Here is a 19,116-nt window from a genome sequence, read left to right on the forward strand (position 1 = left end):
ACAGCCCCTTCGATTTGTTGTCGTCCACACTGCACCCCTGCCCCATCAGTGAGTGGCACTTGGCCTGTGATGTGGGGTGCTTCTATCCTCACCACCCTTCTCTGTCAAAAGGGTACTGGTGGCTGCTGCAACAGGTATCAGTGATATGATCTGTGGCATATGTCCTGTTTCTCCCAGTGGAGTTTACAGTGGTTCTCATCGCGAGGTGCGCTTTTTTTTTATCCTGCCTGCAGGATAAGGGTGAGGAACAGGGTGAGCTCTGCTAATCCCCTGATTCCTCTGCTATGGAGCTGCGCTTCTGAGGGGTACATTGAGGAACGCCAGCACCTGTGGGCCGCTGATTGAACATGGCCATGCCTATCTCGTTGATAATACTGCTGGGGCCTGAAATTTCCTGAGTGGTGGCCTGGGTGTGATCCCATATGCCAGAGGCTCTGTGAGCATATACAGGACACAGTGAACAGTCAGCAGTGTGAACAGCTAGGAGTCTGTACGCTTCACCAAAGTGGTGGGTTGAAATAACATACTGCAACAATGGCAGTATTAGCAGAGCTCACCCCAAACAATGGACACATGCACTGTGCCTTTGATACCCCCTAGCACACAGCCCTTCTCAAAGTTGAAGCCTCACCAGTGACATTATTAGCTAATCCACTCCCCAGGATCCCGAGGTTTCTCCAAATGCTGCCTGTTTACTGCACCCTGTTCCCATCCATCCTGCTCTTGCCAGGAAACCTTACCAGCTCTGACACAACTTGTTTGTTACAATCAGGTCCTACATCACACTGCAGCTAACGTCCCAACAAACGCCCACTTTCCTCACTCACCCCCATCTGTAGGATCTGCCGGACACAAGCCTCTAAGCATGGAGGCGACCGGCAGCACACGTCTCCACCACACAACCAGTTGGCACCCTGCAGGCAGGATAAAAAAAGCGCACCTAGCGATGAGAACCACTGTAAACTCCACTGGGAGAAACAGGACATATGCCACAATGGCAGTCTGAACCAGGCCACTCCGATCCTGGCAGGGACAGCCCAATTGCATGAACTAGGCACCAAGTCGTTCCCTATAGCTCAGGCAGCCGCCCCTGAGCCAGCCCAACAGGTTTACAACATTTTCTTAACTTCTCGCTCCTCTTCAACAAACATGGTACCCAGGCTCCGCTTGCCCCATAGCTGTTGAAGAGTAGCAAGAAGGTAAGAAAACGTTGTAAATACTTGCACCAATTCACACCCGCATGACTCCTCCCTGCGAGGTGTAGAGCATTGCAGAGGTGTGGTGCATGCAGTGTCGAACCCGTTAACGACGTTCAAATCCATACAAGTTATGTATTTGCATGGGCCCGCTGGCGTGCATCCTCATTAGCGCAGCCAGCAGGGGACCAGAGTGTCAGAATTGGTGCCGGGCACAAATTCTGATTTTTGCTTCACTCAGTACTCTCCTCCTGATCGTGATTCCCACTGCCGGCGGTAGGCAGCAGAGAATCGGCCCTAGATACTAGCCCATAATACTTCCATGAATAAATGTCCATCTACTATCCTCCCAGTAAACCTTCAACACATTATTTTACCATTAAATCTCCATCAATAAATCTTCATCCACTAAGCCTTTGCCCATTAAACATACATGGGTTAAATCTCCACCCGTGAAACATTTATACTGTATCTATCAATACAACTTCCATCTTTCAAACCACCAATATTAAACATTTGCCCGTTCACCTTCCATGAATACATTTTAAGCATTAACCTTTCCTCAATAAAACTTGAACCTTTCCTCAATAAATCCTTCCAGTTAATGCGTCATGATTAATTCTCTATTGAAACACAGTCAATAAATCTTCATCATAAACCTTTGACTATTTAACATCCATCAGTCAAATAACAATTCCTGAAACCACTGCCATTAAACCTCAAGCTCACTCCCCCATTCAATACGATCATGGCTGATCTCATCTCAGCTTCATCGCCACCTTTCTACCCATTCCTCATAACTCTTCATCTGTTTAAAGATCTATCCATCTCCTACTTAAAATTATTTAGTATGCTGGCATCCACTGCACTCTTGGGTAGAGCATTCCACAGATCCACAACACTTTGAGTGAAATAATTCCTTCTCATTTCAGTTTTTAATCTGCCCCCCCCCCCCCCTCCCCCTTAGTCTAAAACTATGGCCTCCCATTCTAGACTGTCCAACCAGGGGAAACATCTGCTCTATGTCTACTCTGTCAATCCCCTCTAGCATCTCGGAGCAGCACGGTAGCATGGTGGTTAGCATAAATGCTTCACAGCTCCAGGGTTCCAGGTTCGGTTTCCGGCTGGGTCACTGTCTGTGCGGAGTCTGCACGTCCTCCCCGTGTGTGCGTGGGTTTCCTCCGGGTGCTCCGGTTTCCTCCCACAGTCCAAAGATGTGCGGGTTAGGTGGATTGGCCATGCTAAATTGCCCGTAGTGTCCTTAAAAATAGGGGTGGGGGGGTTGTTGGGTTACGGGTGTAGGGTGGATACGTGGGGTTGAGTAGGGTGATCATTGCTCGGCACAACATCGAGGGCCGAAGGGCATGTTCTGTGCTGTACTGTTCTATATCTATATCTTATATACCGCAATTAGGTGTCCTCCCATTCTTCTAAATTCCAGTGAGTATAGATCTCGACTGCCCAATCTCTCTTCATAAAACACGACCTTTAACCCTGGAATCAATCCAGTGAACTTTCTCTGAAATACCTCTAATCCATTTACATCTTCCTCAAGTAAGGGTTCAAAACTGTAGTTCTTCAGATGCGATCTCAATAATGCCCCATACAGTTGCAACAGCATTTTCCTACTTTTATACTCTATTCCATTAGAAATGAATGCCAAAATTCAATTTGCCTTCCTTACTACCTGCTGCTCCTACAAACTAACTTTCTGTAATTCATACACAAGGGCACCCAGATCCCTTTGCGCCGAAGCAGTTTGAAGTTGAGCAGTTTTTCCATTTAGATAATAAGTTGCTTTTTTATTACTCTGACCAAAATAGAAAACCTCACACTTATCCACGTTAACTTCCATGCTGATTCTGATGGATTGTGTTTTGACTTTTCAAATGTCCCGTTACTACTTCCTTAATAATGGATTCCAACAATTTCCCAACGACAGACATTAAACTAACTGGTTTATAATTTCCTACTTTCTGCCTTTCTCCCTTTTTGAACAGGGCAACACATTAGCCATTTTTCAAACCACTGAAACCTTTCCAGAATCCATGGAATTTTGGATTATATCCAATCCCTCCACTATCTCTGCTGCCAATTCCTTTAAGACCCTACCATGCAGGCCATCAGGCCCAGGGAACTTTTATGCCTTTACTTCAATAACTTGCTCAGTACTTTTTCCCTATTGATGCCAATTGTTTGAAGTATCTCCTTTTCAACAACCTCTGCATTACATGTTGCTATTGAGTGATTCTTGTGTCCTCCACCATGAAAACCAAGACAAAATATTGATTTAGTGTCTCTGCCATTTCTGTGTTCCCCATTATTAACTCCCCAGTCTTGTCGTCTAAGGGACCAATGTTGACTTTAGCTACTCTCTTTTTAGATACTTATAGACCTTTTGCTATCCATTTTCATACTTTGCACTAGATTTCCTTCATAATTTTCCTTTGCTCTTTTTATTACTTTTAGTAATCCTTTGTTGGCCTTTAGAAGGTTCCCAATCCTCCAGCCTACCTCTGATCTTTGCAATATTGTAGTTCTTCCTTTTTTGCCTTTATGTTATCTTTAACTTCCTTGCTTAGCCACAGATAGATTTTACCCCTTTTACAATCTTTCTTCCTCTCTGGAATGTATTTTAGTTTGGAGGAATTGAAGAGCTGAAGGAAAATTATATTTGTAGAGAAATGGTTTTGAGGAAATTAATGGAATTGAAGGCGGACAAATCTCCAGGGTCTGATAATTTTCATCCCAGAGTATTTAAGGAAGTGGCCCTAGAAATTGTATGCCATTGGTGGTAATTTTCCAAAATTGTTTGGACTCTGGATGGTTCCTATGGATTGGAGGGTAGCTAATATAACCCCGCTATTCAAAAAGGGAGGTAGAGAGAAAACAAGGAACAATAGACAGGGTAACATAGACCAGAGAGACTAATGTCGGTAGTAGGGAAGTTGCAAGAGCCCGTGATCAAGGATTTCACTGCACAGCATTTGGAAAGCAGTGGTATAATCAAACAAATTCAGGATGGATTTATGAAAGGGAAGTCATACTTGATAAATCTACTAGAATTCTTTGAAGATGTAATTAATAGAGTTGACCAGGGAGAACAAGTGGATGTGGTTTATTTAGACTTTCAGAAGGCTTTCGACAAGGTTTGTTGGGTTGTGGGTATAGGGTGGGTTTGAGTAGGGTGATCATGGCTCGGCACAACATCGAGGGCCGAAGGGCCTGTTCTGTGCTGTACTGTTCTATGTTCTATGGCAGATGCAATTTAATGTGGTTAAATATGAGGGTATCCGCTTCAGTAGCAAAAATAGGAAGGCAGCTTATTATTTGAATGGGTGTAAATTGAGAGAGGTGGATACTCAGCCAGACTTTGGTGTCCTCGTACATCAGTTGCTGAAAATAGGCGCGCAAGTACAACAGGCAGTAAAGAAGACAAATAGTATATTACCCTTCATAGTGAGATAATTTGAGTATAGGAGTAGGTACGTTTTACTGCAATTGTTTAGGGCATTGGTGAGGTGACCACCTGGAGCATTGTGGGACTTCCAGTGGCATCCATGGTGCGAGTGGTCGCACACAGCGCAACTCCTGTTTGAGGGCATAGAACCAAGCCCTTTTTACCCGAAAAAGGGAGAAAGTTTGACGGGAAAGTGCAGCTGAAGGCTGGAGGAGAAGTTCTTCTCGGGTGTGGCATGTCTGCTGGTTACCAAACCCGGCATAAGGTGAAAGACCTGGCCAAGGAGTTGAAAGAGACGTGTGCTCCAGCAGTTATTGGAAAGATGGCAGAGTCGGAAGGGCTGGTGCAGGTTGGAAGGCCCCAGATGGAGCAGTTGATGGCTTTCATCAGGGAAGAGTTCCATCAACAAAGAAAAGAGATGCAGGAGGACTGATCAAAGACCATCAAAGGGCTTTGGCACCCCTGAAGGGCTCGATGGAAAGGGTCAAAAAGTGTCTGGAGGCACATGGGTTGCAGATCCGGGAGATGGAGAGGGTGATGTCGGACCACAGCGATCGAGTGGTGGCATTGGAGGTAGAGGTGGGGCTCTTGGGAGACCTTTACAAGTCGTTAAGAGCAAAGATAGAAGTACAAAAGAACAGGTCGAGAAGGAAAAACCTTTGCATCGTCAGCCTGCCTGAAGGAGTGGAAGGAACGAAGGATGTTGGCAGGGCTGGTGGCGGAGCAGGTGCTGAACAAGGCTCCAGAGGTGGATGGAGAGCACAGGTCTGTAAGGCAGAAGCCAAGAACAGGGGAGCCACCACGGGCGGTGATCATAAGACTCCACAAGTTCATGGAAAAAGAAAAGACCCTGCAGTGGGCCAGGGAGAAACCGAGGGGAACAAGGTCCATATATACCAGGACATTGGAGCTCAACTGGCAAAAAGGGCTGCCGGATCTAACAGGGCCAGGGTGTCGGTTTGTCAATGGCAGATCAGATTCGGGATGCTCTACCCGGCAAAACTGTGGGTGACTTATGAAGGCTGGGAATATTATTTGAAACCCCAGAAGCCGCCATCGATTTCGCTAAAGAGCACAAACTGGGGGAGAACTGAACTTTATTGGGAGACGGAGGAGCTGGTACTTTGCTGTTCGGAAGATACGGGTAGAGTGGGGTATGGAGAATGTTTTTTTTTCTTTTCTTCTTAGGTGGAGGGTTCTTGTTGGGTCGATTATTTGTAGCAGGTGCAATAGGTTTGTAAGAGGACAGCCCTTCCCCTCCTCCCACCACCACTCCTGCTGCCTGTGGCGGTGTTTTTCTTTTCTTTTGGAGGAAACGACCTGTGGTTTGGGATGTGCCTTTGTTTGGGTGGGGGAGGGCGAGGTCCGTGGGGAGCCTTTTACATAGATCAAGGAGGAGAGGGGAGTTAGTAGGAGAGCAGAAGTTGCCACATTGGCAGGTAATGTTAGTGAACGGAAGTGAGGCGGGGGGAGATGGTCACGAGAGATGGTCGAGGGGGGGAGGGGAGAGAGATGCAACATGACAGGATTGGAGAAGAAGAATGGTCAGGGTGGAGAAGGGGGCCATCTTGATGGGCCTGATACAGGGTGAAATTAGAGTTGGGTAGAGCCGAAAGAGGACGGATAGAGGGGAATGGAGGCGTAGGCCTCCGGTGACGGCTAAAACGTGGAACGTGCGAGGGTTCAACAGGCCGGTAAAGAGATCCTGTGTCTTTGTGGAACTTAGGAGTTTGAAGGCTGGGGTGAAGGTGGCTAGCGGGGGAGGGACATATGGAAATCCTGTCGGAGAGAAGAGCAGTACTTCAGGGAAGGCATTCCTGGAATAGAAGTGGTAGTGAATTAAACACTGGATAAAAGCAAATTACTGCGGATGCTGAAATCAGAAACCAAAAGCGAAAATGCTGGAAAATATCAGCAGGTCTGGCAATATCTGTAGGGAGAGAAAAGAGCAACATTCCAAGGCCAGATGACCCTGGTCATGGGATGAGTGGATCAGGTTTTCCACTCGGGGTTTGACTCGAAGTTGGGTGGCCATTTTGATGAGCAACAGGACTTGTGAGTGTGAAGGACGTGAGTGACCCAGGTGGGAGGTGCGGGGTATTGGACGGGACATTGGTGGTATTGGTGAATGTATACGCACTGAATTGGGATGATGTGGGGTTTGTGTGGGAGTTGCTAGCATCGATCCCGGATTTGGCTACACATCAGTTGATTATGGGAGCAGACTTTTAACTGTGTGCTGGAGCCGAGGGTGGACAGTCCAAGCCCCAGGTCAATGGGAAAGCTCCAGATGGCAAAGGTGCTGGGAGGGTTCGTGGAAGGTTTGTGGACCCCATGGTGGCTTTTTAAGAACCGGGGGTGTGATGCACAATCAATGGACACGAAACGTAGGTGTAGTCCGAATCAAAAGGGGGAGCGCGAGGGGGCGGCAGCATGGGGTGTAGGGTGAGGGGTCCTTCTGTGGGGGTAGAGGGGGCGCTGGATCCGGCAGGTGCCAGATCCCGGAGGGATACTGTGTCCTGGTGGCCGTCAGGGAACTCGACGCAGGCGTACTGGGGGTTGGAGTGGAGCAGGCGCACCTTCTCAACAAGGGGGTCGGTTTTGTGTGCCCTGACGTGTTTCCTCAGGAGTACCGGGCCCGGTGTCCTCAGCCATGCCGGAAGTGAGACCCCCGTGGTAGTGCCCCTGGAAAAAAATGAAGAGCCTTTTGTGAGGGGTCTGATTGGTCGCTGTGCATAGGAGGGACCTAGTAGCGTGGAGCGCGTCTGGGAGGACTTCCTGCCACTGGGAGACTTGGAGCTTTCTAGACCGGAGGGTCAGTAGGCCTGTACTTCCTTCTCGACCAAGGAATGGCATGGAGGGTACGGGAGAAGAAGGCCACGGGTCTGCCCGCTTGGTTGAGGGTGGCTGCCAGAGCTACATCGGACACGTCGCTCTCGACCTGGACAGGGAGGGACACGTCGATAGCACGCACCGTGGCCTTTGCAATATCTGCTTTGATGCGGCTGAAGGCCTGGCGGGCTTCCATCGACAGGGGGAACGTGGCTGATTGGATGAGGGGACGGGCTTTGTCGGCGTAATTGGGGACCCACTGGGCGTAATAATGAGAAAAAACCAAGGCAGCGCTTGAGGGCTTTGGGGCAGTGGGGGAGGGGGAGCTCCATCAAGGGGCACATGCATTCCGGCTCGGGGCCTATCACTCCATTACGCAATACGTAGCCGAGGATGGCTAGACGGTCGGTGCATTTGTCCTTGTTGTGGGTCAGGTTCAGGAGCTTTGCGGTTTGGAGGAATTTGCGGAGATTGGTGTCGTGGTCCTGCTGATCGTGGCCGCAGATGGTGACATTATCGAGATACGGGAAGGTTGCCCGTAACCCCTATTGGTCGATCATTCGGTCCATCTCCCTTTGGAAGACTGAGACCCCATTTGTGACACCGAAGGGAACCCTTAAAAAGTGGTAGAGCCGCCTGTCCGCTTCGAACGCAGTGTACTTGCGATCACTTGCGCAGATGGGGAGCTGGTGGTAGACGGACTTGAGGTCCACCGTGGGGGAGAGGGTACGCATCCAGCTGCGTAAACCTGTTGATGGTCTGACTGTAGTCTATGACCATCCTATTCTTCTCCCCGGTCTTTACCACCAGAACTTGTGCTCGCCAGGGGCTGTTGATAGCCTCGATGACCCCTTCCTTCAGAAGCCGTTGGACCTCTGACCTGATGAAAGTCCGGTCCTGGGCACTGTCCCGCCGACTCCTGGTGGCGACAGGTTTGCAATCCGGGGTGAGGTTTGAAAACAAGGACGGGGGATCGGCCTTGAGGGTCGCGAGGCTGCAGACAGTGAGGGGGGGGGGGGGCATGGGGCCTCCGAATTTAAATGTTAGGCTCTGGAGGTTACACTGGAAGTCTAACCCCAGTAGTGCTGCCGCGCTGAGGTGAGGGAGGACGTATAGCCTGTAGTTTTTAAACTCCCTCCCCTGGACCGTGAGGTCTGCTATACAGCACCCCGTGATCTGTACTGAGTGAGAGCCGGAGGCCAGGGCGATTTTTTGCTTAACCAGGTAGACAGGGAGACTGCAGCATCTTACCGTGGTGGGGTGGACGAAACTCTCCATGCTCCCGCAGTCCAGCAGGCAGTTCGTCTCATGGCCGTTGAGTAAAATCTTTGTTGTTGCTGTAGAGAGGGTGCGGGGTCGAGACTGGTCCAGAGTGACTGAAGCGAGTCGTGGCAGATAGTCGGACTCTTCATCAGGCAGGGAGTAGTCACCCGCGGGGTCCTCAGAGCCGACCCAAGATGGCGGCGCCCGTCGGTCGCACATGGTGGGGGGTGGACAAAATGGAGGCGCCCGTTCCCCCACGTGGAGTTGGAGGTCCAAAATGGCGGCGCACGTGGCGTTGGGGGATGGGGTAGCGAGGTCCGCGGGCCACACGGGGCCCCTGAAGAGAGAGAAGGGGGAGTCCCGCGGTCGCTGCCTGGGACCGCAGCGACCGCCTTTGCCTGGCAGACGGCCACAAAGTGACCTTTCTTCCCGCAGCCCTTGCAGGTTGCGATACGGGCTGGGCAACGTTGCCGGGGGTGTTTCGCCTGGCCGCAAAAATAGCAACGGGCCCCGCGGCTTTTTCAGGGCGCCCTAAGGCACAGGCCTGGTGGAGTCTGAGTCCGTGGGGGAGAGAGACGCTGAGTTCCACGCTGCCCAGGGAGCCACCACGCAGTCGGGGGCGTACAAGCGTGCGTTTTGGTTTGCGACAACTAGGGAGGTGGCGAGGGCCTGTGCCTCCGTGAGGCTTAAGGTTTCTCTTTCCAACAGTCTCTGGCGGATCTGCGAGGACTGCATGCCTGCAACGATGGCGTCTCGGATTAGGAGTTCAGTGTGCTCAGCAGCAGACACCTGTGGGCAGCCGCAGTTCCTCCCCAGCACAAGGAGGGCACTGTAAAAATCGTCCAGTGACTCACCAGGGATATGCTGCCCTGTGGCTAGTAAGTGCCGAGCGTAGACTTGGTTTACCGGCCGTATGAAGTGTCCTTTGAGCAGGTCCATAGCCGCGTCATAGTCTGTCGTGTCCTCGATGAGCGTGTATATGGCAGTGCCAACGCACGAGTGGAGGATGTGCAGTTTTTTCTCCTTCATCGGGACGTTTTCCGCCGTGCTAAGGTAGCTGTTGAAGCAAGCCAGCCAGTGCTTAAATGTGGCTGTTGCATTTGCTGCGTGAGGGCTGAGTTGAAGACACTCCGGCTTGACGTGGAGCTCCATCCTTTAAAACTCTTGCTGATTAAATTGATGCACAATCAATGGACACGAAACGTAGGAGTAGTCCGAATCGAAAGGCTTTAATCAGCAAGAAGTGAGCCCAGCAGCAGGAGTACAGAAATGGCCTGGCTGCTGGGGACCACGGGTTCTTATACCCCGCCTCATAGGAGGAGCTACCTTTCTCTCGAGCAATGAGAATACAGAGAACACGATACTTGGGCCAAAGGGCAGTGAGCCCTCTGCATCAATGGCAGCTCACACTCCCAGGTACCGTAATACCCTTAGTCATACTACCGCGGGGGGGGAGGGGGGGGGGCGCACTGATCCTTCTTCTCACACATATATAAGGTATACTCCAGAATTGACTTTTTTCTGATGAGCCGTGATGTGCTGGTGGGGTGGTGGAGTCAGAGTATGTGGGGATAGTAATTTCAGACCATGCATCCCATTGGCTGGAGGTTTGGCTTAGATCGGGATGGAGAGAGTTCGAATGGAGGTTAGATTCTGGGTTGCTAGCAGACAGAGGGTTTTGTGATGACGTGCGGTCAGTGATTAATGTGGAGTTGAACCAAAATCGGGAGGTGTCGGCGGCCACATTCTGGGAGGTGCTGAAGGCGATGGTTTGCACGAAGGTCGGAAAAAGAGAGAGGAGTACAAACGTTTATTGGGCGAGGTAGTCAAGGTGGACAGGTAGTATTCGAGGGTGCCCATTGTGGATGAATTGGCGAGAAGGAAAAAGCTACAGGGACAATTCAATAGAATGACGATGGGGAGGGTGGTGGTGCAGCTGCGCAGGGCGAGGGGGTGCAGTATGAGTATGGGGAGAAGGCAAGTCGTATGTCAGCACATCAGTTATGGAGGCAGGCTGCGTCCAGCGAAATTTTGACGGTACGGACAGAGTCGGGGGTGGTGGTGTCGGAGCTGGGGAAGATAAATGAGGCATTTAGGGAATATTCCAAGGAACTGCACAGGGCTGACCTGGGGGTGGGGGGGTGAAGAGGGGGATATGGGGCGGTTCTTAAGACAGGTTGGAGTTCCTGCTGCTGGACGAAGAGAAGAGGCTGGCGCTTGAGGAGTCTTTAGGGCTGAAGGTGGTAGTGGAAAGCATGAGAGGGATGAAGTCGGGAAAGGACCCAGGGCCAGATGGTCACCCGGTGGAATTTTATGAGGAGTTAGCGGCGGAACTAGCATCTGCTGAAGGCGTTTAGCGAGGTGCTGGAGAAGTGGGAGCTGCCAGAGACGATGACGCAGGCGACAGTTATGCTAATACCAAAGAAGGGGAAGGACTCGTTCGAATGCGGGTCGTATGGGCCCATATCATTGTTAAACACAGATGTACAAGTGCTGGCCAAGTGATGGCGGGGAGGATGGAAAGATGTTTCCCGGGAGTTGCGGAGGACCAAACAGGCTTTATAAAGGGCAGGCAACTTTCCAGTAATATAAGGCGATTGTTTTTTAAAATAAATTTAGTGTACCCAATTCATTTTTTCCAAGTAAGGGGCAATTTAGTGTGGCCAATCAACCTACACTGCGCATCTTTAGATTGTAGGGGTGAAACCCACGCAAACACAGGGAGAATGTGCAAACTCCACACGGACAGTGACCCAGGGCTGGGGTCGAACCTGGGACTTCGGCACTGTGAGGCACAGTGCTAACCACTGCGCCACCATGCTGCCGTATAAGGCGATTGTTGAACATGATTATGACCCCGTCGCAGGTACGGGTACCGGAAGTGGTGGTTTCATGGACGTGGAGAAGGCAGTCGATCGGGTCAAATGGCAATACTTATTTGAGATCCTGGGAAGGTTTGGGTTTGGGCAGAAGTTTGTGGCATGGGTGCTCCTGCTCTACGTGGCCCTGGTGGTGAGCGTACGGACTAATGAGATGAATTCACAAAGTTTTAGGTTGCATAGGGGAACGAGGCAGACGTGCTCGCCGTCACCGCTACTGATAGTGATAGTGCCCTTGGCAATGGCCCTTCGGGGGTCGATAGAGTGGCAAGGGATTAAGGGGGGGAGCAGGGAGCACCGACTGTCGTTATACGTAGACAACATGCTGCTATATGTGTTGGACCCGCTGGAGAGCATGGGGAGGATTATGGGCCTATTAGAGAGGTTTCTCAAGTTATAAGTTGAATGTGGGGAAAAGTGAGGTATTTCCAATAAACGATTTGGGTCAGAGAGGCAGCTTAGGGAGGCTATCATTGAAGATTGCCAGGGATAGGTTTGGGCATTTGGGATATCTAGGTGACGGGAGAGTGAGCAACGCTGCGTAAACGGAATTTAACAAAGCTGATGGAGGAGATTAGGGATGATTTTAAGAGGTGGGATATGCTGCTTCTGACTGGCAGGGAGGGCTCAAGTGGTTAAAATTAATGTCCTTGCCAATGTTCTTATTCATATTCCAGACGCTCTCGATTTTCATACCAAAGGCGTTTTTTTCAGAAGTTGGATACAGGAATTTCAGAGTTCTTATGGGCGGAGAAGGTGCCAAGGGTAAAGAAGAACCTGTTGCAGAGGCAGAAGGGGGTTGGCGTTACCAAACTTGTTGCATTATTATTGGCCGGCGAATGTGAGGCAGCGGTGGGAGGGGGAGAGGGTGGAATGGATTAGGTTGGAAGAAGAGTCCTGTCGGGATTCCAGCCTGAGGGTTATGGTGACGGCGGTGTTGCCGCTGGCGCAAGGAGATATACGGAGAGCCCGGATGGACAGTCCACAATGAAGGTGTGGATCCAGCCGAGCCTATGTGAGAACCATGGGTTTGAGCTGGAGGGGACGGAGGGTATGTATAGGAAGTGGAGAGAGGTAGGGCTGGTGAGGGTGAGAGATTTGTACCTGGAAGAAAGATTTGCAAACATAGAGGAGCTGAGGGATAGGGTAGAGCTCCCAAGAGGAAGTGAATTTAGATATTTACAGGTAAGGGACTGTGTACGGGAGGTGTGGAAAGGGTTCCCCAAGCTGCCGATGTACTCCCTATTGGAACTGTTTCTGGATGTGGAAGGGGAGGGCAGGATTGGGGATATATATGGATGGTTGGGAGAGTAGGCGGGTGAGCAGGTGGTGAGGATTAAGGAGAAGTGGGAGGAGGTGCTGGGAGGGGAGATTAATTGGGGCGTATGGAGTGAGACATTACGCAGGGTGAACTTGACCTTGTGTGTGAGGAGGGGCCTGATACAGTTTAAGGTGGTACATAGGATACATATGACTCGGGCAAGAATGAGTGGGTTCTTCCAGGCAGTGGCAGATGAATTCAAGAAGTATGGGTGGGGACTTCTGGTGGCGGCTATGAAGGAGCAAGTCGCACATTTGGTGGCTCCCACTCGGGTCGGACTTTTGGACCTTTTCCCCCGATTTTCTACCGGACTTGAACTGTAAAACTGAAGACAGAGGCAACTGTGTACTGAATTCCCACATCGATGCATGGAGAGAAGGACTAGAAGTGCTCGTAAAGGCAGAAACAGAAAGACAGAGAAGGCTTGGGCTGAAGCTGCAGCGGGAGACAGCATGGCGGAGAACCGGACCTCTGGTTTGTCGACCCAGCGGTCAATGGAGCAGCTGGTGCAAGTTAGTCAGGAAGGTTTTGCTAAGCAGTAACAGGACTGCTTGGACCCGAAAAAAGAGTCGATTGAGTGGCTGGAGCTTAGATTGGACGCCCAAGGTGGGGCGATCCAGAAGGTGGAGAAGGCGCTGGCTGAGCAGGAGGAATATCAAACTGCGGTGGAGTTGGAGATGGGGATGCTGAGAGACCAGCAGAAGAAGCTCCTGGAGAAGGTGGAGGACCTAGAGAATAGGTCCCGCCGGCAGTATTTGAGAATCATTGGGCTCCCGGAGGCGTCCGAAGGAGTGGACGCTGGGGCATACATCGCAGATATGTTTGAGAAGCTGCTGGGGGATGGGGCATTCTCCCGACCTTTGGACGTGGACAGGGCTCACAGAGCACTCACGAGGAAGCCACAAACGGGAGACCCACTGAGGGCAATGGTGGTGAGATTCCACAGGTACTTGGATAAGGAGCGTATTCTACAGTGGGCCATGCAAACACAGAGCTGTAAGTGGGACAATAGTAACCTGCGGGTCTACCAAGACCTGAGTGTGGAGGTGGCCAGGAGAAGAGCAGGCTTCAACCAGATTAGGTCGATCCTCTTTAAGAAAACGGTGAAATTCAGACTGTTGTATCCGGCCCGACTCTGGGTCACGTACGAGGAACAGCACTTTTATTTTGAGTCGCCTAAGGACGTACTGGACTTCGTGAAAAGGAAAGGACTGGTGGTGGACTGAGACCTTTTGGACTTTGCTGAAGCTTTAATGGGGGTTTTTGGTGTTTTTTTTCTCTCTCTTTTTGTTTCTCTGTTCTTTAAAAAAACGTTTCTCATTTTTCGTTTTGTGGAAGCTGTTTGTAATGCCTTCTGTATTGATTTGGAACCAGTGGCAGAGCTTGAGTGAGTTAAGGTTTTCATTTGCACTGTTGGGGGATGGAGCTGTGCTTGTTTAGTTTTTGGTATTTTTATGTCTGGCAAATGTGTGGGGATTGTTTGATGTTGGAGTATGTTTGTATGAGTGGGGGGGGGAGGGTGGGGGGGGGGGGAACTATAGGTGGGAGACTATCCGGCGCCAGGGATGGGGGCCACCAAGCTAGCTGGGCGGGCTAGCTCACGGAAGCGCAGTGGGGGTGTGCGTATGTTCGGTTTATCAAAGGGGTTGGGTTCCAGAGTGTTGTTACTCGTGTTGTTACCCTGCTGACGAGGGAGGGACTTGGGCCAAGGGACAGAGAGGAGGTTGGGGGCGGAGGCTGCCTGGGGGTGGGCCGGTGGAGGTGCGGAGCATGGGCTGGAGGCGAGCCCAAAAAAGGCGATGGCTGATTGCCGAGGGGTGGGGGGATCAATGAGCCCCCCAACTAGGCTGATCACCTGGAATGTTCGAGGGTTAAATGGGCACATGGTCAAGAGGGCACATGTGTTCGCGCATCTAAATTGCTGATGATGATCATGACTGGATTGTTGAAAAACCTATTCAGTTCACTAGTATCATTCAGGAAAATAAATCTGCTATCTGGCAGGCCTATACAGGACACCAGACACACAGCAATGTGGTTTTCATACTAAACCTCTTTGAAAAGTATAGTAAGAATAAATGGATTCACCTAGGCATGATAAAAACATACCCAGTCCAGGTAAGCCTTTTCAAGTCCTCCTCACTGACAAACAGGGACATGTGACAAAAATCAGGCGAGCACTTTCACAGACTAATCAGGCAACAGCTGAATTAAACCATAGGTAAAGTATCATATCATTCAGCCAATCTTCCAGACTCCTCAATCCCTACATTTTCCCTGTCCCAAACCAATGAAAGGTGGCTGTACAGTGAAAAAATAGAAGACCTCATTTATGCTCCATCTCCCTGAAGGTTGATTCTAACTTGCCCCACAGCTAGTTAGGAGGCCTTGTGATTGTGGCACACTTCACCCTGCACTGCACTGAGGCCAAGGGCTGAGATCCCATCCTTGGCAGAACAGACACTGAATATACTTCTCCATACAAGTCCATGCCATCTCTGCACATACCCTTGCTGACCGCAGACGATCATTGAACGTTTTGTGGCACTGATGCCATAAGCAAAGCAATGCACCATGTCTACTGACCTGCATGGCGACCTCTGTCCAGGCCTTGTTGGTCAGGTGGAATGGCCTTTTCTTTCTATCTCTCTTTCTGTCCCTGGGAATAAGGATTTTCTGCCTGGCACTCACCTCCTCAACCCGGACTCCCAGCACTCATCTGAGAAACGGGGCAGTGTGTCCACCCAACTTACCCTCCCAACTTCCATCGCCACCAGGAGCTGAAGCCATTGCTGGATGACAACTCCCATAGCCTCTCTCACAACTCCTGGCAGCCTTTAGGGAATTGTCTCTTTAGTTTTTAAAGCTGCTGCCAGGTTCCAATTGGACCCAGTGTCTGAAGCATTCCCAACCCAACACACTGAAAAGCCAACCGACAGTCAGGTTCACTCTGGATAAGCCATAATCGGCCATCCAGCATAATATTGCGTGAACAATGCGATCTTGATGGGAAAGGGTTATATCCGCTTTTGCATTGCTGGCTTTCGGTGCACCTCAAAGGTAAAATCAAGTCATTATTCCATAATTAAATCTTTCCTGGCAGATAATTAGAATTGACGATAATGGGATGATGAATAATCAAGTCTGTTATAGGTAACTGGACAATCAGTGTGTCTCTATAAATAATTTTAGTCCTCTGATTTATTTTTTCCATTTGAGACATGAGTTGGAACATTTGTTTTCAAATTTAGAGTGCCCAATTCATTTTTTCCAATGAAGGGTCAATTTAGCATGGCTAATCCACCCACCCTGCATATCGTTTGGGTTGTGGGGAGAATGTGCAAACACAGGAAGAATGTGCAAACTCCACATGGACAGTGACCCAGACCCAGGATCGAACCTGGGACCTCGGCGCTGTGAGGCAGCAATGCTAACCACTGCGCCACCGTGCTGCTCATTGAGTTGGAACATATAGAAATGTATATTTTAGAGCTTTGCTGTAACTTTGGCAAATTCTCCAATGGTGACCCCTGTTCAAGAAAACAACTCTCTGTCACATCAACGACGGAACTATCCCTAAAACTACTCAGTCTAGATGCTAATAATGTGCTGCCTCATCAAACACATCAATTATGTTTTCTATTTACAGTGATGTCATGGCCTAAATATAGAAGAATTTCTAGGACTGCATCACAAAGATCATCACAAAGAGGAACGTTCGCTCTTTTGTAAACTGTTATGAGGTAAACTACAAGTAAAAACCGCACCTCTCTTCCCTAGGATTGAGAATTCAGGGGCACTGAATCTGTTCTCACATTATGTCAACTCAGCACTTGGGAGCTCAAGGATACTGGTGTTATCCAGGGCAAGCACATCTGAAATAAGTGTCTGCAGCTTGAGGAGCTTCGGCTCTGTCATTGAACTGGAGACTGAGCTGAGGCCACTACGACACATCTGGACCTGGACACTTTGTTTCAGGAGGTGGTCACATCCCTTAGGATAGAATATTCTTGTTTGGAAAGTGGTCAGGGACAGGAGGGTGTGACTGCAGCTGAGGCAGGGGAGGGGAGGGAGGCAGTGTTAGCCTCTGCAACTATCCGGCAGGTTTGAGATGCTTTTTGCTTGCTTGGATGGGAGTGGGGGCTGCAAGGTGAATGAGCTGCCTGGCCATGGCACCATGGTACAGGAAGCCATTCAAGTGGGGGGAGCACCTAAAAAGGTAGTTTAGTATGGGAAGTTATAGTGAGGTGGTTTGACACTGTTCTCTGCAGCAAGAGTCCAGGTGGCTGTGTTGCCTGCCTGGTGCCAGAGTTCAGGACATCTGCTCCGGGCTGAAAAAGAACTTGCAGTGGGACGAGGAGAATCCCATTATCATGGTCCATGTAGGTACCAATGACATAGATAGAATAAGGAAAGAGGTTCTGCACAGGGAGTTTGAGGATCTAGGCACTAAACTAGGCAACAGAACCTCCAAGGTTCTGGATCATTACCTGAGCCACAATAAAATTAAGAGAGATGAATATGTAGCTCAAAGATTGGTGTGGGAGAAGTGGGTTTTAGTTTGTGGGGCACTGGCGTCAGTACCGGGGAAAGTGGGGGTTGTACTGTTGGGACGGCTTACATCTAAACTGTGCTGGGACTAGAGTTCTTGAAAACTGCATAATTAGGGAAGTAGAGAGGGCATTAAACTAAATAGAGTGGGGGGATGGTTCTGGACAGGGGATATGTAGGCTTACAAAGGAGAATGATATGGCAGCATTACAAGGCAGTTATTTAAATAATGATACCCAGAGTGTGACAGGTAGAGGTAAGAAATAACAAAGGGAAAAGACATTAGTGGGAGTAGTCCATTGGCCCCCTAACAGTAGCAATATTATAGGACGGAGAATATATCAGAGATAATGAGGGTGCATTAAAAAGGCAGTACTTTAATCATGTGTGACTTTAATCTTCCTGTATGTTGGGAAAATCAAATTTGCAGTGGTAGCAATGAAGAATAATTCATTGAGTATATTTGGGATAGTTTCCCAGAGCAATATGGTGTGGATCCAACAAGGAGTCAGGATACTTTGGTTTGGTAATGTGTAATGAGGCAGGTTTTATAAACAATTTCAGAGTAAAAGATCACCTAGGAAACAATGACCATAACATGGTAGAATTTAGCATTCAGTTTGAAAGTGAGGAACCTGGGTCAGAAACAACTGTGCTAAACATAAGTAAGGGGAACTCTAAAGGAACGAGAGAAGAGTTGGAGTGGAATGGAAAAGAAGTTTAGTAGAAAGGGCCTTTGAACAACAATGGCAGACATTTATGAAAATAGTTCATGACTCCCAACAAAGATGTATCCCAGTGAGGAAGAAGGATTCAAGGAAGGGGATAAATCAGCCACAGTTAACCAAGGAAGTTAAGGAGAATATTACACTGAAAGAAAAAACATACAATGTGGCAAAAATCAGTTGTAAGCCAGAGGTTTTGGGAAAGGTTAAAAAACAACAAAGGATGACAAAAAAAAAGAGGGAGAAGATAACCTATGAAGGTAAGCTAGCAAGTAATATAAAAATGGACAGCAAGAGCTTCTTTAAATATATAAAAAAGAAGAGGGAAACCAAGTGAACATAGGTCCCTGAGAGAATGAGACTGGGGAAATAATAATTGGGAACCAGGAAATACTTAAAACTATATTTTTCTTCAATAATTTCAATTTTATACATAACAAGGAAACAATAACAAACAACTCAGAACCTTCCCCCCACTCCCAACTCAAAAATACCCCCAACAAAACCCCCCCAACTCCCTCCTTCCCCCTCCGTAGCAACTAATGGTGACTAGCTCTAACAGAAGAGGAGAAGGGATCGGTTAGGGGCCGGATGGAGGCTGCGTCATGCAGGGGGACGAGTTTGAGGGCACTGTTGTTGGCGCCCCTTCCTTTTTTGTCGGTATGATATCCTGTGAGCCTGGTGGTGGAGTTTGGAACCAATGCAGGCAACCCTTTGGGTTGAAGGGCATATTGGGATATGTGATAACCATAGGATTGTGCCTGTGAGGCTTGGTGTGTCCAAAACTGAGGGGGTTCTGGCAGGGTTTCTCGGCTGTTGTGTCCGAATTCTGGATGTGAGGGTGGCCCTGAGACTGGAGGTGACGATATTTGGAGTGTCGGAAGATCCG

The 19,116-nt window shown here is 49.4% G+C and overlaps 1 protein-coding gene across 3 annotated transcripts in view; it reads left to right on the forward strand.

The window, feature by feature from the left end:
* LOC119965605 (hepatocyte cell adhesion molecule-like) overlaps window positions 1-16,756 on the forward strand; it is a 157,793-nt gene extending 141,037 nt beyond the window's left edge. For all 3 annotated transcript variants that reach the window (XM_038796390.1, XM_038796391.1, XM_038796394.1), the window contains one exon: window positions 16,601-16,756. In XM_038796390.1, coding sequence (XP_038652318.1) covers window positions 16,601-16,683 — 83 coding nt within the window. In that variant the 3' untranslated portion in view covers window positions 16,684-16,756. The remainder of the gene's footprint in view (window positions 1-16,600) is intronic.
* Window positions 16,757-19,116: the final 2,360 nt, after the last annotated feature.

Source organism: Scyliorhinus canicula, chromosome 5 (genome assembly GCF_902713615.1).
Source record: "Scyliorhinus canicula chromosome 5, sScyCan1.1, whole genome shotgun sequence".
Lineage (NCBI taxonomy): Eukaryota > Metazoa > Chordata > Chondrichthyes > Carcharhiniformes > Scyliorhinidae > Scyliorhinus > Scyliorhinus canicula.